This window comes from Cibotium barometz, chromosome 47 (assembly GCF_041138505.1).
Source record: "Cibotium barometz isolate CiBa-2024 chromosome 47, ASM4113850v1, whole genome shotgun sequence".
Lineage (NCBI taxonomy): Eukaryota > Viridiplantae > Streptophyta > Polypodiopsida > Cyatheales > Cibotiaceae > Cibotium > Cibotium barometz.
The window spans coordinates 18,160,437-18,179,612 of record NC_141092.1 but is presented as its reverse complement, the minus strand read 5'-3'; the positions used below and the strand labels follow the sequence as shown (position 1 = coordinate 18,179,612).

General features: G+C 41.1%; 1 protein-coding gene and 1 non-coding gene across 2 annotated transcripts in view; both read right to left on the bottom strand.

Annotated features, from left to right (window-relative positions):
- Window positions 1-246: 246 nt before the first annotated feature.
- LOC147611443 (uncharacterized) overlaps window positions 247-19,176 on the bottom strand; it is a 131,291-nt gene continuing 112,361 nt past the window's right edge. The window contains exon 3 of the mRNA XM_086784542.1: window positions 247-529. Coding sequence (XP_086640668.1) covers window positions 504-529 — 26 coding nt within the window. The 3' untranslated portion in view covers window positions 247-503. The remainder of the gene's footprint in view (window positions 530-19,176) is intronic.
- On the bottom strand, window positions 898-1,095 carry LOC147611448 (U2 spliceosomal RNA). Its single transcript, XR_015263839.1, has one exon. It is a non-coding gene; the product is annotated as a U2 spliceosomal RNA (small nuclear RNA).

Sequence of the window (19,176 nt, the reverse complement as noted above, 5' to 3'; positions counted from 1 at the left end):
CCTGGCCCCGTATAAGGGTAGATCCAGCCCCACTCATGACACCTTTCATGCATTGCAGCCCTCAGCTCTGGCAGCCTCCAAGCAGCCCACCAGGAAGCAGGAAGGGTCATCTATCTGTGTGATCTTCTGTGGCAGCCCACAAGGAGAAAATGCAAGTTCCTTCAGTTCAGTCAGTGAGTGTTCCAAAGACAAGTCAGTGAGCTGGATAACAGATACGGAGCAAGAGAAATCAGTTAAGAGTGATGAGTGAGAAAAATGCCTCCACTTTAGTATTATGTTTGTTGGGAGGGAGAGATTGAGTGTGCAATCCTTTTTCCATTTTTCCAAAAGCTTCAATGACCAACAATGAGTGAATGGCCTGTATGCAGTACTGTAACAGCACCATCCATCGACGGCGGCGAAGCACAAACAAACATAAGTTTTCCTTGCTTGTGAAGGTAGGTAGAGTCTTATCAATCCTATGAAAACTGTCGCTACCTGCATCACCAAGAAGGCCAGATGCCTTAGTACCAGAAGAAGAGGAGTCTCAGAACTTAGTAGAGTACCAGGAGCTCCATAGAGACTATTATTGCTATTGCATAGACTCAAAAGCTGCTTCAACAACCAAAGGGTCAGGTCAGTGGGGATTGATATTTTGAATTGAAGTGTACCCGATTGGGAAGTGGACCTTCCGCTGGCTGCTGCTGCTGCATCATCTGCGACGACGGGGAGAAGCGCAGGGCTTTTGAAGGAGGCAGAGTATGTGGAGGCGTTCCGTTCTTTGCCGTGTGCGAGAGAGAGATCATCATCATATCCTCCATCCGATCTCCCTCTCTTCTGCCAAAATCCCACGCTCTTTCTTTCGCGCGCGCGCAGGCAGAGGACCTTCCTTCCAGTTTGGAGTTTTTATATAATTATCTTGGGTGCGCCGGGCCTCTGAGGCAGTGCAAAACAGAGGCGACGCGCGCAGCCCCCGGGCAGCAAGCTGCCGGAAGGGGCCTGCCCCCATGAAAGAAATTAGGTTAATATCATGTGGCCCGATGGGCCACGTATCAGATATTAAACTGATAAGAACAGATACTGCACTTCATCTCAGCCATGAGGCCGAGAATGGCACGAGCCTCCCGATGCTCACCCCACGCCTTTTATACCAGCCCACGCACGGCTTCCCTTTATGGGATCGATAGATAGATCACCCGCTGCCCGAGAGATTTCTACGCGCATGTGCGTCACGGCTTGATTCAAACTTTACTTATGCTCTTGGTCATCTCTAACAAGAGCATAAGTAAATTTCCGTTAAGAGGGAGACACAAAGCCATGAGACCCCACATGACCTCTACACGTGTATCCCCTCACTCGTTGCTTCTGATTTCTTGCCAGCCTTTTTTGGATAAGAAAACGACCTCACCTGCTCAGCGAATTAACGGGACGATAAACCACCGAACGAGATGTAACGTAGAACAATCACTTGCCTTTTGTGTAACTCGGGGAAGAAGAGTAGTCTTGAAACTTGTAGTGTGCTTAGCAAGTTTTAAATATTTTTTTTTTGGGGGGCTTTAATCAAGATTTTCTTTTATTACTAACCTGCTTACTTGCTAAATTTCAAAAAGACCAGTATTCTTTATTTTCTCTGCAAAACCTTAAAAAGACCTTATTCTTTTACGCACAAAAAAAAAGAAGAAGAAGAAGCCTTAATAGTCCTAAAAAGAACCACATTTTCGTAAGGTGAAAGAATCTAATAAACAACCTACACACAATACGAGGTTATTGCAAGAAGAGGCTTAAGATATTGCAGGCTCAAATAAGTATGTCCGGGGGGTTATCACTTCTTCTTCTTCTTCCAGTATTGAGACAGAGTGTTCCTCGGTCAACAAGCATCATGGGTCCCTCATCCTCTGAGCGTTTCCACAGACTCTAGCACGGCCATCTCCGATCATACGCCCTTGCAATGGAGCAAACTGATGGGGAGGAACTGGAACCGACTCCGTTTCCTACTAGGAAATCGAGAGTTAATAACCTTCTACTTATTACATATGATCTGTTTGTTGAATACACTGAGAGGAAGCCATTGGGAGGCTGAAAAGGGAGAGGCATGTCGGATGGATCACGGAGGCAGTTTTCCAATGAAAAGGAGAGGTATGCGGATGGATCATGGAGGCACGGATGCATACTAGCAATGCCTCGCAAAGGCACCATAGTGTGCGCCATTTTGTCGTGCAACGAATGACGGAAAGGGGACTCCTCCAACCCTTCTCCACTTCAATTGAACTCTTTCTTGAAAACCATATCTTTCCTCATTCGAATCCTTGACAACTGCGCCGCTTGTTCCAAGAGGCTTTGTTCGACTTAGGGAAAGAGCATGAAGCCAAACTTACGAAGCTTAAAAGGGCAATCGATTGTAACCTCTTAGGCCAATGAAGACAGTTTCGAGGTCGAACTAGCCAAACTCTGGCTTCTATTCCAATCAGGCAAGGAGTTTGAAAAAAAATTAGGATTTATTGATAGTGGCGTGCACGTCACAGTCTAATGTCCTATGAGACTTGGACCTCATTAGGTAGGCCCAGTCACTCCCACCACTGCACAAGTGCATGGTTCAAGAAGGTAACTTTGTGTATGGGTACATGTAAGAGCTAACCTTCAGTATTGAAGACAACATGTTCGAGTCCACATTCTTCATGATCTCCGTGAAGGAACTATAGCTAAAGAAATCCTTTTGGGAAGAAGCTGGAAAAGCAGTAACAATTTCCACATTCATTCAGATTTCCCACGAGGCTGCATTGGGGTAGTAGGGATCTCAAGTCATTCTATCTCTAATAGAACACAAGCCTATGAACCTTACTGTGATGAAGATTCACTGTGTAGCACCTGCACCTTTCACCATAGTGCCAGTTTTTTACCCTCCATCCTTAGAGTCCAATGAAAAAGAATACTCATCCTCAAAACGTTGCCAAATACCATGGTAGAAAACCATAGGCTTTTGCTTACAAAAGGTGGGTACCTAAAGAAAGCCATACATTGTGGTTGGAAGGCTCTAAAAGCACTCCACACACGAAACACCCTTAAGATATGAACCTCAACAGCCACCAAGCTAGGTAAGAGTGGTCCAAGATCATCCTATCTTACATGTCCCTTTGCAAAACACACAAACCTAGGTGGGAGTAGCGCCGTTTCCAGAACTAGTACAAGTGGAAAGAAAGACAAATAGAAAAGCTGGTAAGTTCATGAAGAATAGAGGGTTTAATTTATGGATGGAATTAGAGAATATTCCTTTTTCCATAAACTTAATGTAACTATTAGAAATTTCTCCTAGCTGTAAAAAACAACTCTACCAAAAGCCAACCTAAGCACTACTCTAGGTGAGTGTCTACGGTTATGATCTAAGTCTCTACCATAACCTTCTTGGTAAAGTAGTCCAAAAACTTATAATCTAATCTCATAAATAAGATTTTTAAGTAATCACACAGCTCTCACCTTCTCTTTTTACATGCATTTCACCTTCACTGCCTCTCATTTTCTTGATGAAATCAAAGCAGTGCGCACCCTCGAGCTCTCTCGTGCTAATACAATGCTCTGCCACCTTATCGGATGAATTGCCTCGTCTAGCGTGGCTCCCTCTCCTTCCTTATCCTTGACCCATAAAAAGGAGCCTAAGGGTGTGCATGAACACAATGAGCTAGTCAAAAATTTTGTGGAACTGTTCTCCCCCTCAAGTGAGTGAAGTAATTTTGAAGATCTATTTTCCTTGGAACCAAATAAGCGCAGACTTCCTATGTGCACAGGGAGACAATGCCGTGGACCCAACCCAAAATTAAAGAGAAATATTTCTCTCGTCACATGATATTGGAGAAACTTAGAGTTATACAAGAAGCAGTCATCCTTGGATCACTCTCTGACCGATATGGTATTAGACAGTGAATGAAGTCTTCACTTATTTTGTGCCATGCCAGAGAGTCTACATGTCAATATGTATATCCAAGGTCAGCACTCATCACAATATGAATCAAGAGCTTAACAATTCTAAAAGAAGACATAAGAGCTAGTTTTGTAAAAACCTTCAATAATATTATCAATGCTTCTTTTTATGGACTCAATTGTACAAATCAATTTTGTTAACACCATGAATTTAAGGCTATAAACACCTTAAGAAGAAGATGTTCAAAGAAGAATAAGAAGATGTTAATACCAAAACTTACACTTAAATGTTTTCAGATGGCATGACCTCATTTAGCTGGAGTGCCAGGGCTATCTCTGGTGGAAGACCAGATGACCAGATGACCGCCTTCCCTTTTGAGCATCTTGCTTCTCAATCTAAACCTAAACAAATTTCCCTAACTATCAATTTTGAAGAACTCTTATTTCCAGCTCAAGAGGATCAGGGACACCGATGGTTCAGAGGTCTACACATTTCTCCTTACCCTTTAGACCACCATCGCCCGTGAGAACATCATACTCACCAATAGTTCACAGGTCTACACATTTTTCCTTACCCTTTGGCAATCCACCATCGCCCATGAGAACATCATTCTCACCATGATTTAAGGGATACTTGAAGTAGTGGATACAACAGTTCTGTACGCACCCCTACTTCCCAGCCTTTAAGCCCCATCAATCTATATATTAACTTTTATCTTATTTTGTATCACATAAACATATTATAACTCTCCCATGTAGAGCCGACTTAGACTGGGATGATTAAGTCATAAGATCTTATTATACATAAAATTCAAATAATAAAAACATCTTTTTTAGCTTTCTAATTAGTTTTTTAGACACTAAAGGATTGTTTGGAAATTTTTCCATCTCAACTTGTATGGATTTGTTCAATTCCAATAGTCGAGATGATGTTAATGTACCTTAATAAAATAGTTGACAAGATAGGGAATAAAGAAATGAAAGGATATAGTCTTGCATATAGCTGTGTCAAACTTTTTTTAAAAGGACTTAGACCCTTACTTGCTGCTTGTAGTAATCATGGGTGCTAGTAAAGATGTACCCACAATGAAGGCCGTGATGATGAGATAGAGCTATATTTAAATATTTTACAAATTAGTGATCTCAAACAAGAACTTTTCGAGGGGCTCCAGTATTGGGATGAGGATTATCACTCTTGTATAATTGAACTACCTATAGGAGATATCGAGATGATACCCCAAATTGTAATCATTTTCCACACGAGTTGGAAATTGTAGGCGTAGTAGATCATTATTGGGTCTTAGACATTGACAATACCTTTGATGATAGTGAATTCTGTGAGGAAGTCCTAGAACTCGATTTGCTTCTACCTGCCCACAAAATTTGCATCCCTGAAGAAATTATTATCCTTAGAGGCCTTGCTAACTTTTAAAGGATCAAGGCAAAGTATGGTCTTGTATAACTTGGAACTCCATTTTTGGGCTATGATTATAAATAAGTGTTTGTATTCAGCTTAGGGTTTGTCTTTTCTAATATAATCTTTTGCATCCCTTATAAAAAGTGAAATAATGAGATTCTAAAAATCAACTTGTGGCAACTATCTTGACAATTATACGTTATTTTTCCAATGGCATCTATTTAATAAGGAAGTTACAGATCGTCTTGTGATGGTGGCCAACTCAACAATTAGATGGCATCTATTTAATAAGGAAGTTGTAGATCGTCTTGTGATGGCCAAATCAACAATTACGTAGTGCTAGTGTGCTGATGAGCATGAAAGAAAGCTTGATAGATCCTCCAAATAAGATTGCAAGGAAAGGGAGCCACATTTACTTCCACTCTTTATTATTTACTTCATTGCCAGTATTTCTTTAGGAATTTTTGATTTGGACTATCGAACGCACTCTAATGGTAGTGGTAGAGTCTTGAAAACATAGTCCTTTGGTTATCTAGCTTTTTCTTTCTTATCATTGTGTCCTCAATGTTATTTTATGTGGATCATTGAACACACACTAATGGAAACGATAGAGTATCATGGTTTATCCTCAAGATTATCTTAATTGGATCGGTAATGGTGGGGTATCATGCTTTATCCTTTATCTGTAACTTTGAATAGTCACGACACTTGGGTTTTTCGCTCCTAAAATATCTTCTTAGGAAGAAAATGGCTTTATTTCAAGGTTATTTTAGTTGGATCATTGAAAAGACACTAATGGTAATTTGGACTCACCGGGGCGGATGTGGAAAAGGATCGGCTGATCCTGGAGGTGGCAGTCCATTTGCCAAATCTGTTGTTGTAGCATCATAGCCCTTCCACTTGGCTCTCTAGGCTATGTTGCTAATGTTTATATATGAAGGATATGCCTTGGACTAGTCATGGAACTTGCTCATGTTCATTAAGATTTGTAGAAAGATGCCAACCATGCTGCCGATTACATACACCTAATAAATATGATGATCAAAGGCGACATCTATACGAGCATATATATACAATCAAAGAATTCATCCTATGGTTTGTAGAACGATGCCAACCATGCTGTCGATTACATACACCTAGTAAATATGATGATCAAAGGGGACATCTATATGAAGTAGTGAGCATATATATACAATCAAAGAATTCATCCTATGGTTTTGAATTATCATACATGGTATGCAATCTTAAGAAATCCATGTACAGAGGTTGAAGTGCAGATAAAATCATTTTAAATGTAGAGCCTACTACCATGGTGGATGCAATTATGGACCATGCATAGACATGGATTTATGAAGAGGGCCTGACCAACAAGAGGGTCATATACAAGGCATTGCAAGCTAGTTCATTAGATTCTTCAACCTATGACCCAATCTGTATGGTAGTCCTCTACCACCATATTATGGTAGTGTGGTAGATTAAAGAACAAAGGTGGCCCAATGTGTTGTTCTTCATCACTACAATGAAACAAGTGGCCTACCCTACCAATAAGACGGACGGCGTGATGAGGCATTGCAAGCTAGTCCATTTAATTTTCCACATATGACGCAATCCGTGTGGTAGTCCTCTACCACCATATTATGGCATAGGTTAAAGAACAAAAGGTAGCCAATGTGTTGTTGTTCACTACATTGCAAGTGGCCTACCCTACCTTCAACAAGATGGATGGTGTGACGAGGTAGTGCAAGCTAGCCCATTGGATCTTGCCACCTCTAATCTGCTAGTCCTCTACCACCTTATTATGGCATCGATTGAAGAACAAAAGGTAGCCAATGCATTGTTTTTCACTACACTCGACGAGTGGCCTACCTTGTCTTTGACAAGATGGACGGTGACGAGGTGCTTGACTTTATCGAGCTGGAGCGCCAAGATTATCTTTGATAAGCATGGGAAGTGAGGAGGTCTAGGCCTAGTGAAAGAGCTAATGAAGAAGCCCAATATGCCAACAAGGGTCAAGAGGAAGGAGACAAAGATCCACCCTTGGGCATAGCTACTATACTGATGAACAAACAAAGGATGCCGATGCTTTCCAACAGATAAAGAGGAACATCCCCCGGGGGATGGAATTCCTAGAGGAAGTGGACCAGTCTTGGGGGATGGAATTCCCAGCCAATGCTTTCGAGGAAGGAGACAAAGAGCCACCCTTGTGCACAACTTTGATGAACAAAAAAAGGACGTTGAGGCTTTCTAAGGAGCTGCAAAACAAAGAAAGAGCTGTAGTCCTAGGGGATGGAATCCATGGACCTCAACACCGATGCTTTTGAGGAGCCACCGGTCTCGCAACAACAAGAGGGCAACAACCACAAGAAGGAGGTGAGGTCCCGCTCGGTACTAATTAGAAAACGATGTAGCAATAGGCACGTGACCCCCTATGTGGTCATTTTAATCCTTCTAGCTTATTCCTTAACGTGGAAGAAAGAGTGCAAGAGGAGATTCCCAAGGGGGATGGTCACCAGTGGTGGAGGGAGCTTTTCATGGCTACCCTCTCTCTCTACTTTGAACACTCTCCCTCTAACTATTCCCACCACCATTTTTGCCTACCACCTCCCACCCCCCAACCCAACCTAACCCAGCCTAGCCCCCTCCACCACCAACCTTGCTCCTCCCTTTCTCTCTCTATGTATTACCATCTTCCCTTCCTCTCCTCTCTCTCTCCAACCATCTCACATCTCTCCGTTGTCTCACTCTCTCCTTTGTCTCACATCTCTCTGTTCTCTCTCTCCCCTTTGTCTCACTCGCCCCTCTCTCTCTTTCTATATCTTTATTTTTGCTCACTCTCCTCTCTCCAACCATCTCACATCTCTCCATTGCTTCTCTCTCTCTCTCTCTCTCTCTCTCTCTCTCTCTCTCCATCTCTTTGCTGACTCTCTATATCCTCATATGTTGTCTCTATCCTTCTCTTTGCTCTCTCTCTCTCTCTCTCTCTCTCTCTCTCTCTCTCTCTCTCTCTCTCTCTCTCTCTATTCATCTCTTTGCTCACTCTCTATATCCTCCTCCTCTCTATCCATCTCTTTGCTCACTTTCTATATCCTCCACTCTCTCTCTCTCTCTCTCTCTCTCTCTCTCTCTCTCTCCCTATTCATCGCTTTGCTCACTGTCTATATCCTCCTCCTCTCTATCCCTATTCATCTCTTTGCTCACTATCTATATCCTCCACTCTCTCTCCCTCTGTCCTTCTCTTTGCTCACTATCCTCTCTCTCCCTCTGTCCTTCTCTTTGCTCACTCTCTCTATCCTCCCTCTCCCTCTCTCTATCCTTCTCTTTGCTCTATCTCTCCCTCTCTCTCTATCTATTGCTTCACTAATTCTCTATATCCTCCTCTCTCTCTCTCTCTCTCTCTCTCTCTCTCTCTCTCTCTCTCTCTCTATATATATATATATATATATATATATATATATATCCTTCTCTTTTCTCTCTCTCTATCCTCCTCCCTCTCTCTCTCTCTCTCTCTCTCTCTCTCTCTCTCTCTCTCTCTCTCGCTCGCTCTCGATCCTCCCCCTCTCTCTCTATCCTTCTCTTTGCTTACTCTCTCTCTCTCTCTCTCTCTCTCTCTCTCTCTCTCTCTCTCTCTCTCTCTCTATATATATATATATATATATATATATATATATATATATATATATTTATATATATCCTTCTCATTTCTCAACACAGTACACTTGACTCATGTTATTCGTATAGATCCTTCGAGTCTACAAACTTAACACTACCTTATTCATCTACACAATACACAACATGTCAATTCTTTATTGCTTTGTATGACATTTTGAGTACAAACATTGTTGAAACTATCAATGATATCTTATTGATATTGCAAAACCCCAACATGCATTGCTCTTGCCCTCTCTCTCTCTGTTTTCATATGTAAAATAAGATCATGACATAATCATAACAATTGTTAAACCCAATCACTTGAACATTCATAAACAAGTATGTTCATTGCACTACAATGGCACCTTCATCAAGACATCCTCCACAACATCCTCTTCAAGATCAATACAAACAATGTTCATACCTAATTTGTGCACTACCATAGTACAATCTCCACATCCTGCGTGTATAAATCTCTACTATCAATACCATAGTACAATCTCCACATCCTGCATAAAGCTCTACTATCAGTTGCCCTTCTTGTTGAGAAATGTGGTACCAAAGAGCACAAGGAATTGGTAGGGAGTGAGTTGAGTAGCCAAGAAAGTGCCAAGCCTAGCATGAAGCCACATGAGCAAAGGGATATATCCCACATTGATGTACAAGCCCAAGGGTGTACATCCTCATATAAAAGGGGTCCATTTCAAGCAATGAAATCACATCACTTGCACACATCTCAAGCCTCTTTTTGAGTACAAGTCTTAATCTTATAACGTAATTGTGCTTGAGTTTATTGCACACATTCATCATCATGAGTAAACTTAGATTACATCCACCTTAGATTAATCATATTAATCATGTTTAATTAGTACAGTATTAGGCTTGATTAGGTAGATGTTTTGCTAGAAAGAGAGCTTGATCCATGGATTTCAAGATGGGATCACAGCTGATCCATGGATTTCAAGATGGGATCACAGCCATCCCTCTCCCCATAACTTCTCATTAGTTAATCCTTGCATAATTAGTGCTAATTTTATCATCAAGTTCACTAATCATCATCTTATCCTTTTTTCCCTTTTGTGGCCTAGATTTTCCAAGCTCCATTCTACTCATTCCCTTATCCATTTCTCAAGCCCTTCAAGCCACAGCTCCTCCACATCAAGGTAACCTCACATCCCGGAGGATTCAAGAAAACTATGTGAGCATTGGTGCAGTAGAGCAACACGGAGAGAAGCAGATAAAAAGACGAGCTGAGCAAGCTCATTCTACATTTTTCGTGTAATATTAGCTGGATTTCTTGCTTCAATTACCTTTATTACATTCATGGTAAGGATTCTATGCTAAAAACCCTCTAAACTTCAAGTTATCCGAGCTCAATTTTTCCCTCCACCTCATTGCATTGCTAATCATCACATAATTAAGCATGCTTAATATCTATCATTAATTAATTGGTAAAAATTAGGTTAATTGGGTCTCAAAATTGAAAGCTTTAGGTTTCTTTTCGATTAGGGAACATCCATTTGCATTCTAATCCACTAATATCCTCCGTCTCATCATTGCATAATCTTGCACTTTGCATGATTTCACTAGTTTTTGGCTAACCAAACATATCAAGCTTAATCACTTCTTTCCTTACATCTTAATCATTGCACTCAAACTTGAAAATAATTCTTTGCATGCTTAATCTTGTAAGAGAGTACAGACACCGCCATAGAGACCTGCCCCACCACAAGTTCATGGTAAGACCCTCTTATGGCATCAAACATTGGAAAGTTCATTGGGGAAGGGTCACATATCCTCGGGCCAATCAAGCAAAACATGAAGGCATAAAGCACAATCCTAAGCATGTCTAAAGCACAAGTGCATGCAATGACCACAACACACAGGATGGCATCCACACTAAACGCATCAAAGACACATAAGGAAATCACAAACCAAACATCAAGTGGCAACAAGAAGAACTACGTCCACACCAAAGAAGCTGTCAAAGAGCCATGAGTCGAGCCAAATTGCAAATACCAAGAGCCAAGAAACAGTCAAAAAAGTGAAGAAGGTAACAACATTAACATAAAGAACAAAGAAAGGAACAAGGGATCTTCATCAAGCAAAACCAAGGAGATCTCAAGCTAGCAGAAGCACTAAGCAACATCGAGCTACCAACCACTACCCTAGCCATCTGTTGTAAAAGAGGGGTCACCATATGAGTAGACACCCATCTTATCATCTTGTTTGTTGTGTGTATCTACCTAACCACCTGAGAGTAGCCAGTTGAGCACCCAAGGGGGGTAATGATTGTTGTAACCCTACTCTTAGAAGAGACCTCAAGACCTCATAGATAAAAAGATGTAGGGCAGAAGGAAGCTTGAGCTCTTGCAAGCACACACACACTCACACAAAACCTAGAAGAGAGGTTGAAAATTGTTCTTCTTCTTCTTCAACAAACGAGATAAAGTGACTAACACACATACTAGAGTATATACAAGTGGTCCATAATGTGAACACACTAAAGTGGAGTGGACAGGTGTGGACTAGTCGGTGTAGTCTAGCTGTAGAATCTCTGGCGAAGATATGTCGATGCTAGCTACCAAACTCGCCAGTGATGTAAATGTCGCGAACGGTCACGCACGTGCCTCATGAGAGTGTCAGCTCATGTTGAGCTTGACATCTCAACACTCCCCCTCAAGCAGCTCAACTCTAGCTTGTGAACTCTGAGCATATCTTGAAATCTACGGAGCTTCTCAGCTCTCCCAAGGCCTTCGTGAAGATGTCAGTGACTTGATCTTGTGTGCTGATGTAGGCCAAGTCGATGTTGCTAGTTGCCAAGACTCTCTCCCTGATGAAGTGGTAGTGTACCTTAATGTGTTTCGTCCGCGCATGGAAAATTGGGTTTTCTGTAAACTATATACTGTTAAGATTGTCAAAATATATGACAACCTTTCTCTCCGCATGCAACCCCAAATCAACAAGTAGCGTGCGTACAAGGCAACTATGGGTTGCTTCTTGCTTATCCATGTCACAGTAGCACTCCCCAAATGAAAACATCAACCCACTGGTAGATCTCCTATCTGTAATACTACTAACCCAATCTGCATCTGTGTACCCATATAGCTCTAATGGTACACCTGCTACATAAAACAATGCATAATAAATAGTGGTCCTCAAATACCAAAGTGTGCATCCCACACTATCAAGATGTGGTTTACGCAAAACTTGCATAAACTAGCTCTCTAAGCCATCAATGTAACTCAAATCTGGCCTACTAATTGTGACATAGATCAAACTCCCCACAATCTTCCTGTACATAGTGGGGTCACTCCAACACATAACTTACATTCGCACTGAGCTTGCCATTTTGATCTAATGGAACTGAGATTGGCTTACAACTAGCCATCCCATACTTGGACAACATGTACAATACATATTGTCTCTGTGATAGCCAAATACCATCAGGTGTGCGAATGACCTCACTGCCCAAAAAGTAGTGCAAATCTCCCAAATCCTTCATGTCAAACTTCCTTTTGAGAAGACTTTTCACATGCTCAATCTCTTCCAAGTTATCACCCCAACAATAAGATCATCTACATAGATGGTGATGATCACAATACCCTTATCACTCTTGCGCACATACAAAGAGTGATCTACATCTACCATATGAAAACCAATAGTGACAAGATACTCATCAATCTTATCATGCCATGCTTGTGGAGCTTGCTTTAGCCCATACAAGGCCTTACAAAGCTTACATACATACTCTGGGGTTACTTGTATCCTCAAAACCAGGTGGCTGATCCTTTCTCCTTGCAAGTCACCATGCAAGAATGCATTTTTTACATCCATCTTATGTAAAAACCAGCCTTTAGTTACAGCCACCGCAATCATAGTTGCCATCTTTGCAATTGGAGATGGCAATATGCTGAAAAGCCTCCACATCAGTAGCCACCACTCAAACCTCATCTTCAACAATGCCCATAAGTCTAAAACCTACAGCCTCAACACCAACCAATTTGAAGGAGGGCCCAAAACCTTCCACTTTCACCAAAAAGAAAAATCCACCAAGATAACCAAAATCCAGGTATCTTAATAGTATCAAAATGTGGGTGGAGAAGCAGCTACTTGTATCTCAAGGCTACTATGAAGGTGCCAATCAAATTTGGGTGCCTTGACAGAGAAAGCTTCTTCCTCAACACAGTACTTAGAGGCCAAGGAAAAATAAAAGTACTCCACTACACCGTCCACAAAAGCCTATGCGAGTTTTTCAAAGAACTCCAACATATCAACAAGCGTGGGTACCCAAAAGATTACTGCAAGAAAGCACAAGGGTACTACAAAGAAAATAACATAGCTTGGGTTTCCAAGCAAACCAAAAGGTCCCCTAAGCCTGCATAAAGAAATAAGCCTCAGCACCAAAATCATTAGCCACCAATTTATAATGCTCATCCAAAGATGGGTGCCTGTGCACGTGCTTTAACAACAAGGATACTATGATGGTAATCCCATCGTATGGTTGCCGCCTGACCCCCGACTTTAACCCCAACAGCTTCACCTAAAGTTCGACAAGAATGGAAACCCAATCAATATCAAGCAAGTCACTCAACCCCTCTCGTGCTTACAACACCTACACAAGAGTTGGTGTATTTAGTCAACCCCATTGGCAACCACCCAGAAGTCTTACCTATTGCCTCAATAATAATTGAGCCACAAATTCAAGAAACAATACCTAAGTCTGTAAACGAAGACTTTTTAGTACATCAAAGATAAACTCATAATGCTCTTTTCACCCCTCTAGATGTGAAGCATAAGTGCAAAAGAACCTGTTGCTTGCAAGTCATATAGAATCGTTTAAAATAAAAAACCATCAGGGTAAAACCCTACAATCTCACAGGTAAAACTTCGCAATCTCACACAACTAAAACCCTACAATCTGATGGGTTAAGCCTTTGCACGGCTTAAAAATCTCACGAGTTAAGCCATCTCACAGCTTAAGCATCTCACATATTAAGCCTTTCATGGCTTAAGCTCCTTCACGTGTTAAGCCTTTCACAACTTAAGCAATTTTGCACGCTAACCCATTCACAACTTAACACTTCACAGCTTAAGTAACTCCCAACGCTCTTCAATAGCCATTATATTTTTGTTCAGCTCATAGCTTACTATAATTTTGGCTAAATCAATGTCGCAGCTACTCCATGAGTACATATCCACACTCATGCACTGGAGGACATTTTCACCAAAGCCTCACCATCGACAAATTTCCAGGTACATCTCTGTATGGGAGGCCATGGTGGGTGAAAGCTTGGTCAATGGTACAATCCATCGCTTGGAATTTTCCTTCAAATTACAAACCTCTCCAAATGATGCTACTATGTTTACAAATCAATGATCTCCAATCCTTAGTGAAGATATCTATATTAGCCTTGCAAGTCAACGTAATTCTTTCAATCCTAGCCAACAATTGGCTACTTCAACACAGAGCAGTTCATTAAGAGTCTATATGACTCAATTCTTGTATTTCATGTATATTTGCTTTGTAAGAGCACTTAATTATACATAAAAAATAAAAAGCACATGGGAATAAGCATGTAGGAATAGGCCCTACTCAACAACATTTGACAAGAATCCTGCCACACAAATGGGCATCATCAAAGGCCAATTTCTTCAAATGATGAATGTTGTTTCAATGAATCAAATGAGGAACTGAGAAACACAATCTCATTTTTATGATTTTGTCTACGTTCCTCCATATCCTTCCTTCTCTTCTCCCCATCATTAACATCTCTTAGCTACACCACTAACACAAATCACATGTAACCTTGCACCTTTCTTATGATTGCCAAAAACAAAGTGAGCCAAAAAAAACATGCTCAACTAAAATATAAAAATGCAATCATTGGTGGCCAAAAACCCCACCCTCCCAACCCATAGGAATTCCCAATAAACTACTATTCTTTTCATTTATTAACTCCCCTTTCTTATTCTTTCTGGAGGAACAACGACCATTGAACATCACTCAACATCTAAACCATCAACAAAGAATGCCAATTCACAACAGCCTTCAACACGATCACGAGGACGCGATCGCCATCAGAAGCAAGGGGGGAAATGTTAACCCATTTCTAGGGTTAACAAGAGATGCTACCATTATCTTATATCAAAGGAGTCAAGGTAGATACACCAAAAGGTCATACATTCAAGATATGAAGCAATGGCGTCCAAATCTATAACTTGGAGATGGGCACCTGTAATGGTCCGATGGAATACTTAAGGCAATTTCCGCTTCAAGAGGGTGTGGTAGCAAGTTAGGATGAATTCCCAAGTGATGTACTTCATGGATATGTTATGAGAGTGGTCATTGTAATAGCATTAGGCCTCTTATGAGCCTAATGTGCCCAATCAGCCCACCACAGTTTAAGTGAGTGTGAACACTTATGGCCATGTATATAAGTTAATATCTCTCATAATACAAGGATACTCCCCCATTGTGCAATAGAGTCTTGCTCTTGCTAATCTCTCTCTAATGCATGCTAGTGAGTGTGTGTGAGTGATGTGAGGTGAGGTGAGAGGAGGGACAAGTACATGTAGTGCAATGCGGCAGTGTGACAACGCTCGGCAGAGACATAGTGGAATCTCTTCTCAAGGAGTTGTAGAGCTTGGAGACCTCAAGGGTTACGAGCTCGGCCATTAGATCCTTATGACAGTTGCAGCTCACGAGGTAATCTCTTGTTAGATTTGTTTCCAGGGGGTTAGGGTGAGCCACTGACAAGAGAGGACACCTTTCTCTAAGTGAGAGTGAAAATTTTACACCCAAAATTCTAAGAGGAGATGTCATACCCAAAAATTCTAAGAGGAGATGTCATCACCCAAAATTCTAAGTATTAAGTAAAGATGGTGAGAGAGGGAGAGACAGAGGGAAGAGAAGAGGAGAGATTATGCATAGGGAAGGAGAGGGAGAGACAGAGGGAAGAGAAGAGGAGAGATTATGCATAGGGAAGGAGAGAGAGAGAGAGAGAGAGAGAGAGAGAGAGAGAGAGAGAGAGAGAGAGAGAGAGAGAAGGAGAGATTATGCATAGGGCGAGAGGGAGAGACGGAAGGAAGAGGAGAGGAGAGGAGAGGAGAGATTATGCATAGAGAGAGAGAGAGAGAGAGAGAGAGAGAGAGAGAGAGAGAGGGTGGAAGGAGAGGGAGGAAGAGGTTGGGAGAGAGATAAAGGGAAGGAGAGAGGGAAGGAGAGAGAGTGAGAGGGAGGGTGGATAAGGGAGAAATAATGAGAGGGGGAAGAGGGTGGGAGGGGGACAGAGAGAGAAGAGAGAGAGAGAGAGAGAGAGAGAAGGGAGGAGCTAAGTTGGGCTACAGGGGAGAAAGTGGCTGGGTTGAGCGTGGTGGTGGAGCTTATAGGAGGGGTAGTGGTGGGCTGGGTTGAGCATGGTGGTGGAGCTTATAGGAGGGGTAGTGGTGGGCTAGAGGTAGTGGTGAAGGAGCTAGAGAGAGAATGTCCACATTTTTCACATGATGAGGTTGTCGCGGGGGCGAAGATGAAGTCAAGATCCTCTCATCAGCATGCCCATCATATTTACAGCTTCCAAGGACAAAAGTAGGTCTAGGCAGGGGAGTTGTTAACTCCTTTTCTTATATCCAAAATCCTTGTCTGGCCTAGGATGTATTCACATTATGTATGGTCATGGGCCAACGATGTATTAAAAGCTATCCACATCCACAAGCCTTGTATATATGGGTAGAGATATGAATTGGGAACCTATTTAATATGGGTGGTCGCGCAAAGCCCATTTGTATATATACAACTTTTGATAATGTGGATGGGAGAATTCAATCATTTCTCAAGTGCAAAGATTTCTTCTTCTCTTGAGCTCTTGCTTGCTTGATTGTAGGATTCATGCTTGTGTGTGTGGACGGAATGTGTTGAGTGTGCATGCTTGCTTGCTTGAGTGAGAGAGTGATTGAGCATGATTGGAGAAGAAGGTGGTTCAAGCTTTCTACCTTAATCATTGTCTTTTGGAAGGATTACTTAGTTGAATAGAGAAAGGGCTCAAATAAGAGGGATTGACACACCTCTTGGCCTCTCTAGCTTCTTCATTAGAGACTTCCATGATCCAAGGCAAGTGGTCTAACCACTAGGATTATGGTTACTTGCTAGAGAGCAAGAAGGTAACCACTAGCACTATGGCTAATTTGCTAGAGAGCAACAAGATTCTTGACACTTACCTAACACATGATCAATATGAAAGATGAAATGAGAAAGTTTCTCTTCAATGTGGCCTTTGACTAAGCACGTCGATAACAAAATTCTCCTTATTACCTTACACATTATCAATATTAAAGAGGAACTAAAAAGGAAAGTGTCATCAACAAAGCTAGAGAGGAGATAAGTCATACTGAGACTGAGTGAGCAAGTATCGAAATGATTGCATGTAGATCCAGAACTCTAAACCAATTAAATAGTGGCACCACTTATATTTGAGTGTATAGATGGAATGTTGGTACCATATTTTTTTTTAAAAATTGTGTGTTTATCATTTTATTACACACATGGAAGGTGCAGTGTGCAACTCCATAGCAACCACCTTCTTACCAAGGTGATGGATGTGATTATTGTCATCCTAGGTAGGTAGAGCCTAGTGGGTGTTGCTTTGTCTTAGGGAGAAACATGTTGGTCTCCTCAACATGTTTTCCCCTAATGGTGGGGAAAGAGGCTTGACCAACTTTGGATTGAGGTGCATCAAGATCTTCTACCTGTAAGATTTATGGCGCATGGGGGAGGCATCAACATAGTAAAGGCAACGAAGGACCGTTGAGATGGCAATACAAACACCAAGGGAGCCAAATGGGAGGAGCTACTTTTTGTGATTAGGGGTGAGGATACCTGGTACTTACCAAAGTTTGGTTGAGCCCCCAAAAGTTTATAGATTTCCATGAGATTCCCTAAACATGACCTATCTACACCACTTATATTGATTAAAGGGTGTGTTATAAGGGCGGTATAGTGGCAGTACGACCTTCTCCCACAAAAACCTAATTTAAGGAGCAAAAACTTTTCAAAATTATCATCGGCCTCAAAGTATGAAGGTCTCATGAAAAGATTCATATTTGATACAAGCTATGAGTCCATGAATAATAGTAGATGGGGATGATATACATGAGCTCCACCATTTATCATACTAGCCGTTTGCATCCTTAGGAGATATTTTAGGAGGAAAAAAACATGTGTCTACTATTCAAAGTTATAGATAAAGGATAAAGCATGATACCCTATCATTACCATTAGTGTGTTTTCAATGATCCAACTAAAATAACCTTGAAATAAAGCCATTTTCTTCCTAAGAATATATTTTAGGAGCGAAAAACCTAAGTGTCGTGACTATTCAAAGTTACAGATAAAGGATAAAGCATGATACCCCACCATTACCATTAGTGTGTGTTCAATGATCCAATTAAGATAATCTTGAGGATAAACCATGATACTCTACCATTTCCATTAGTGTGTGTTCAATGATCCAAAATAACATTGAGGACACAATGGTAATAAAGAAAAAGCTAGATAACCAAAGGACTATGTTTTCAAGACTCTACCACTACCATTAGAGTGCGTTCGATAGTCCGAATAAAAAATTCCTAAAGAAATAATGGCAATGAAGTAAAAAAAAAGAGTGGAAGTAAATGTGGCTCCCTTTCCTTGCAATCTCATTTGGAGGATCTATCAAGCTTTCTTTCATGCTCATCAGCACACTAGCACTACGTAATTGTTGATTTGGCCATCACAAGACGATCTACAACTTCCTTATTAAATAGATGCCATATAATTGTTGAGTTGGCCATCACAAGACGATCTGTAACTTCCTTATTAAATAGATGCCATTGGAAAAATAACTTATAATTGTCAAGATAGTTGCCACAAGTTGATTTTTAGAATCTCATTATTTCACTTTTTATAAGGGATGCAAAAGATTATATTAGAAAAGACAATCTCTAAGCTGAATACAAACACTTATTTATAATCATAGCCCAAAAATGGAGTTCCAAGTTATACAAGACCATACTTTGCCTTGATCCTTTAAAAGTTAGCAAGGCTTCTAAGGATAATAATTTCTTCAGGGATGCAAATTTTGTGGGCAGGTAGAAGCAAATCGAGTTCTAGGACTTCCTCACAGAATTCACTGTCATCAAAGGTATTGTCAATGTCTAAGACCCAATAATGATCTACTACGCCT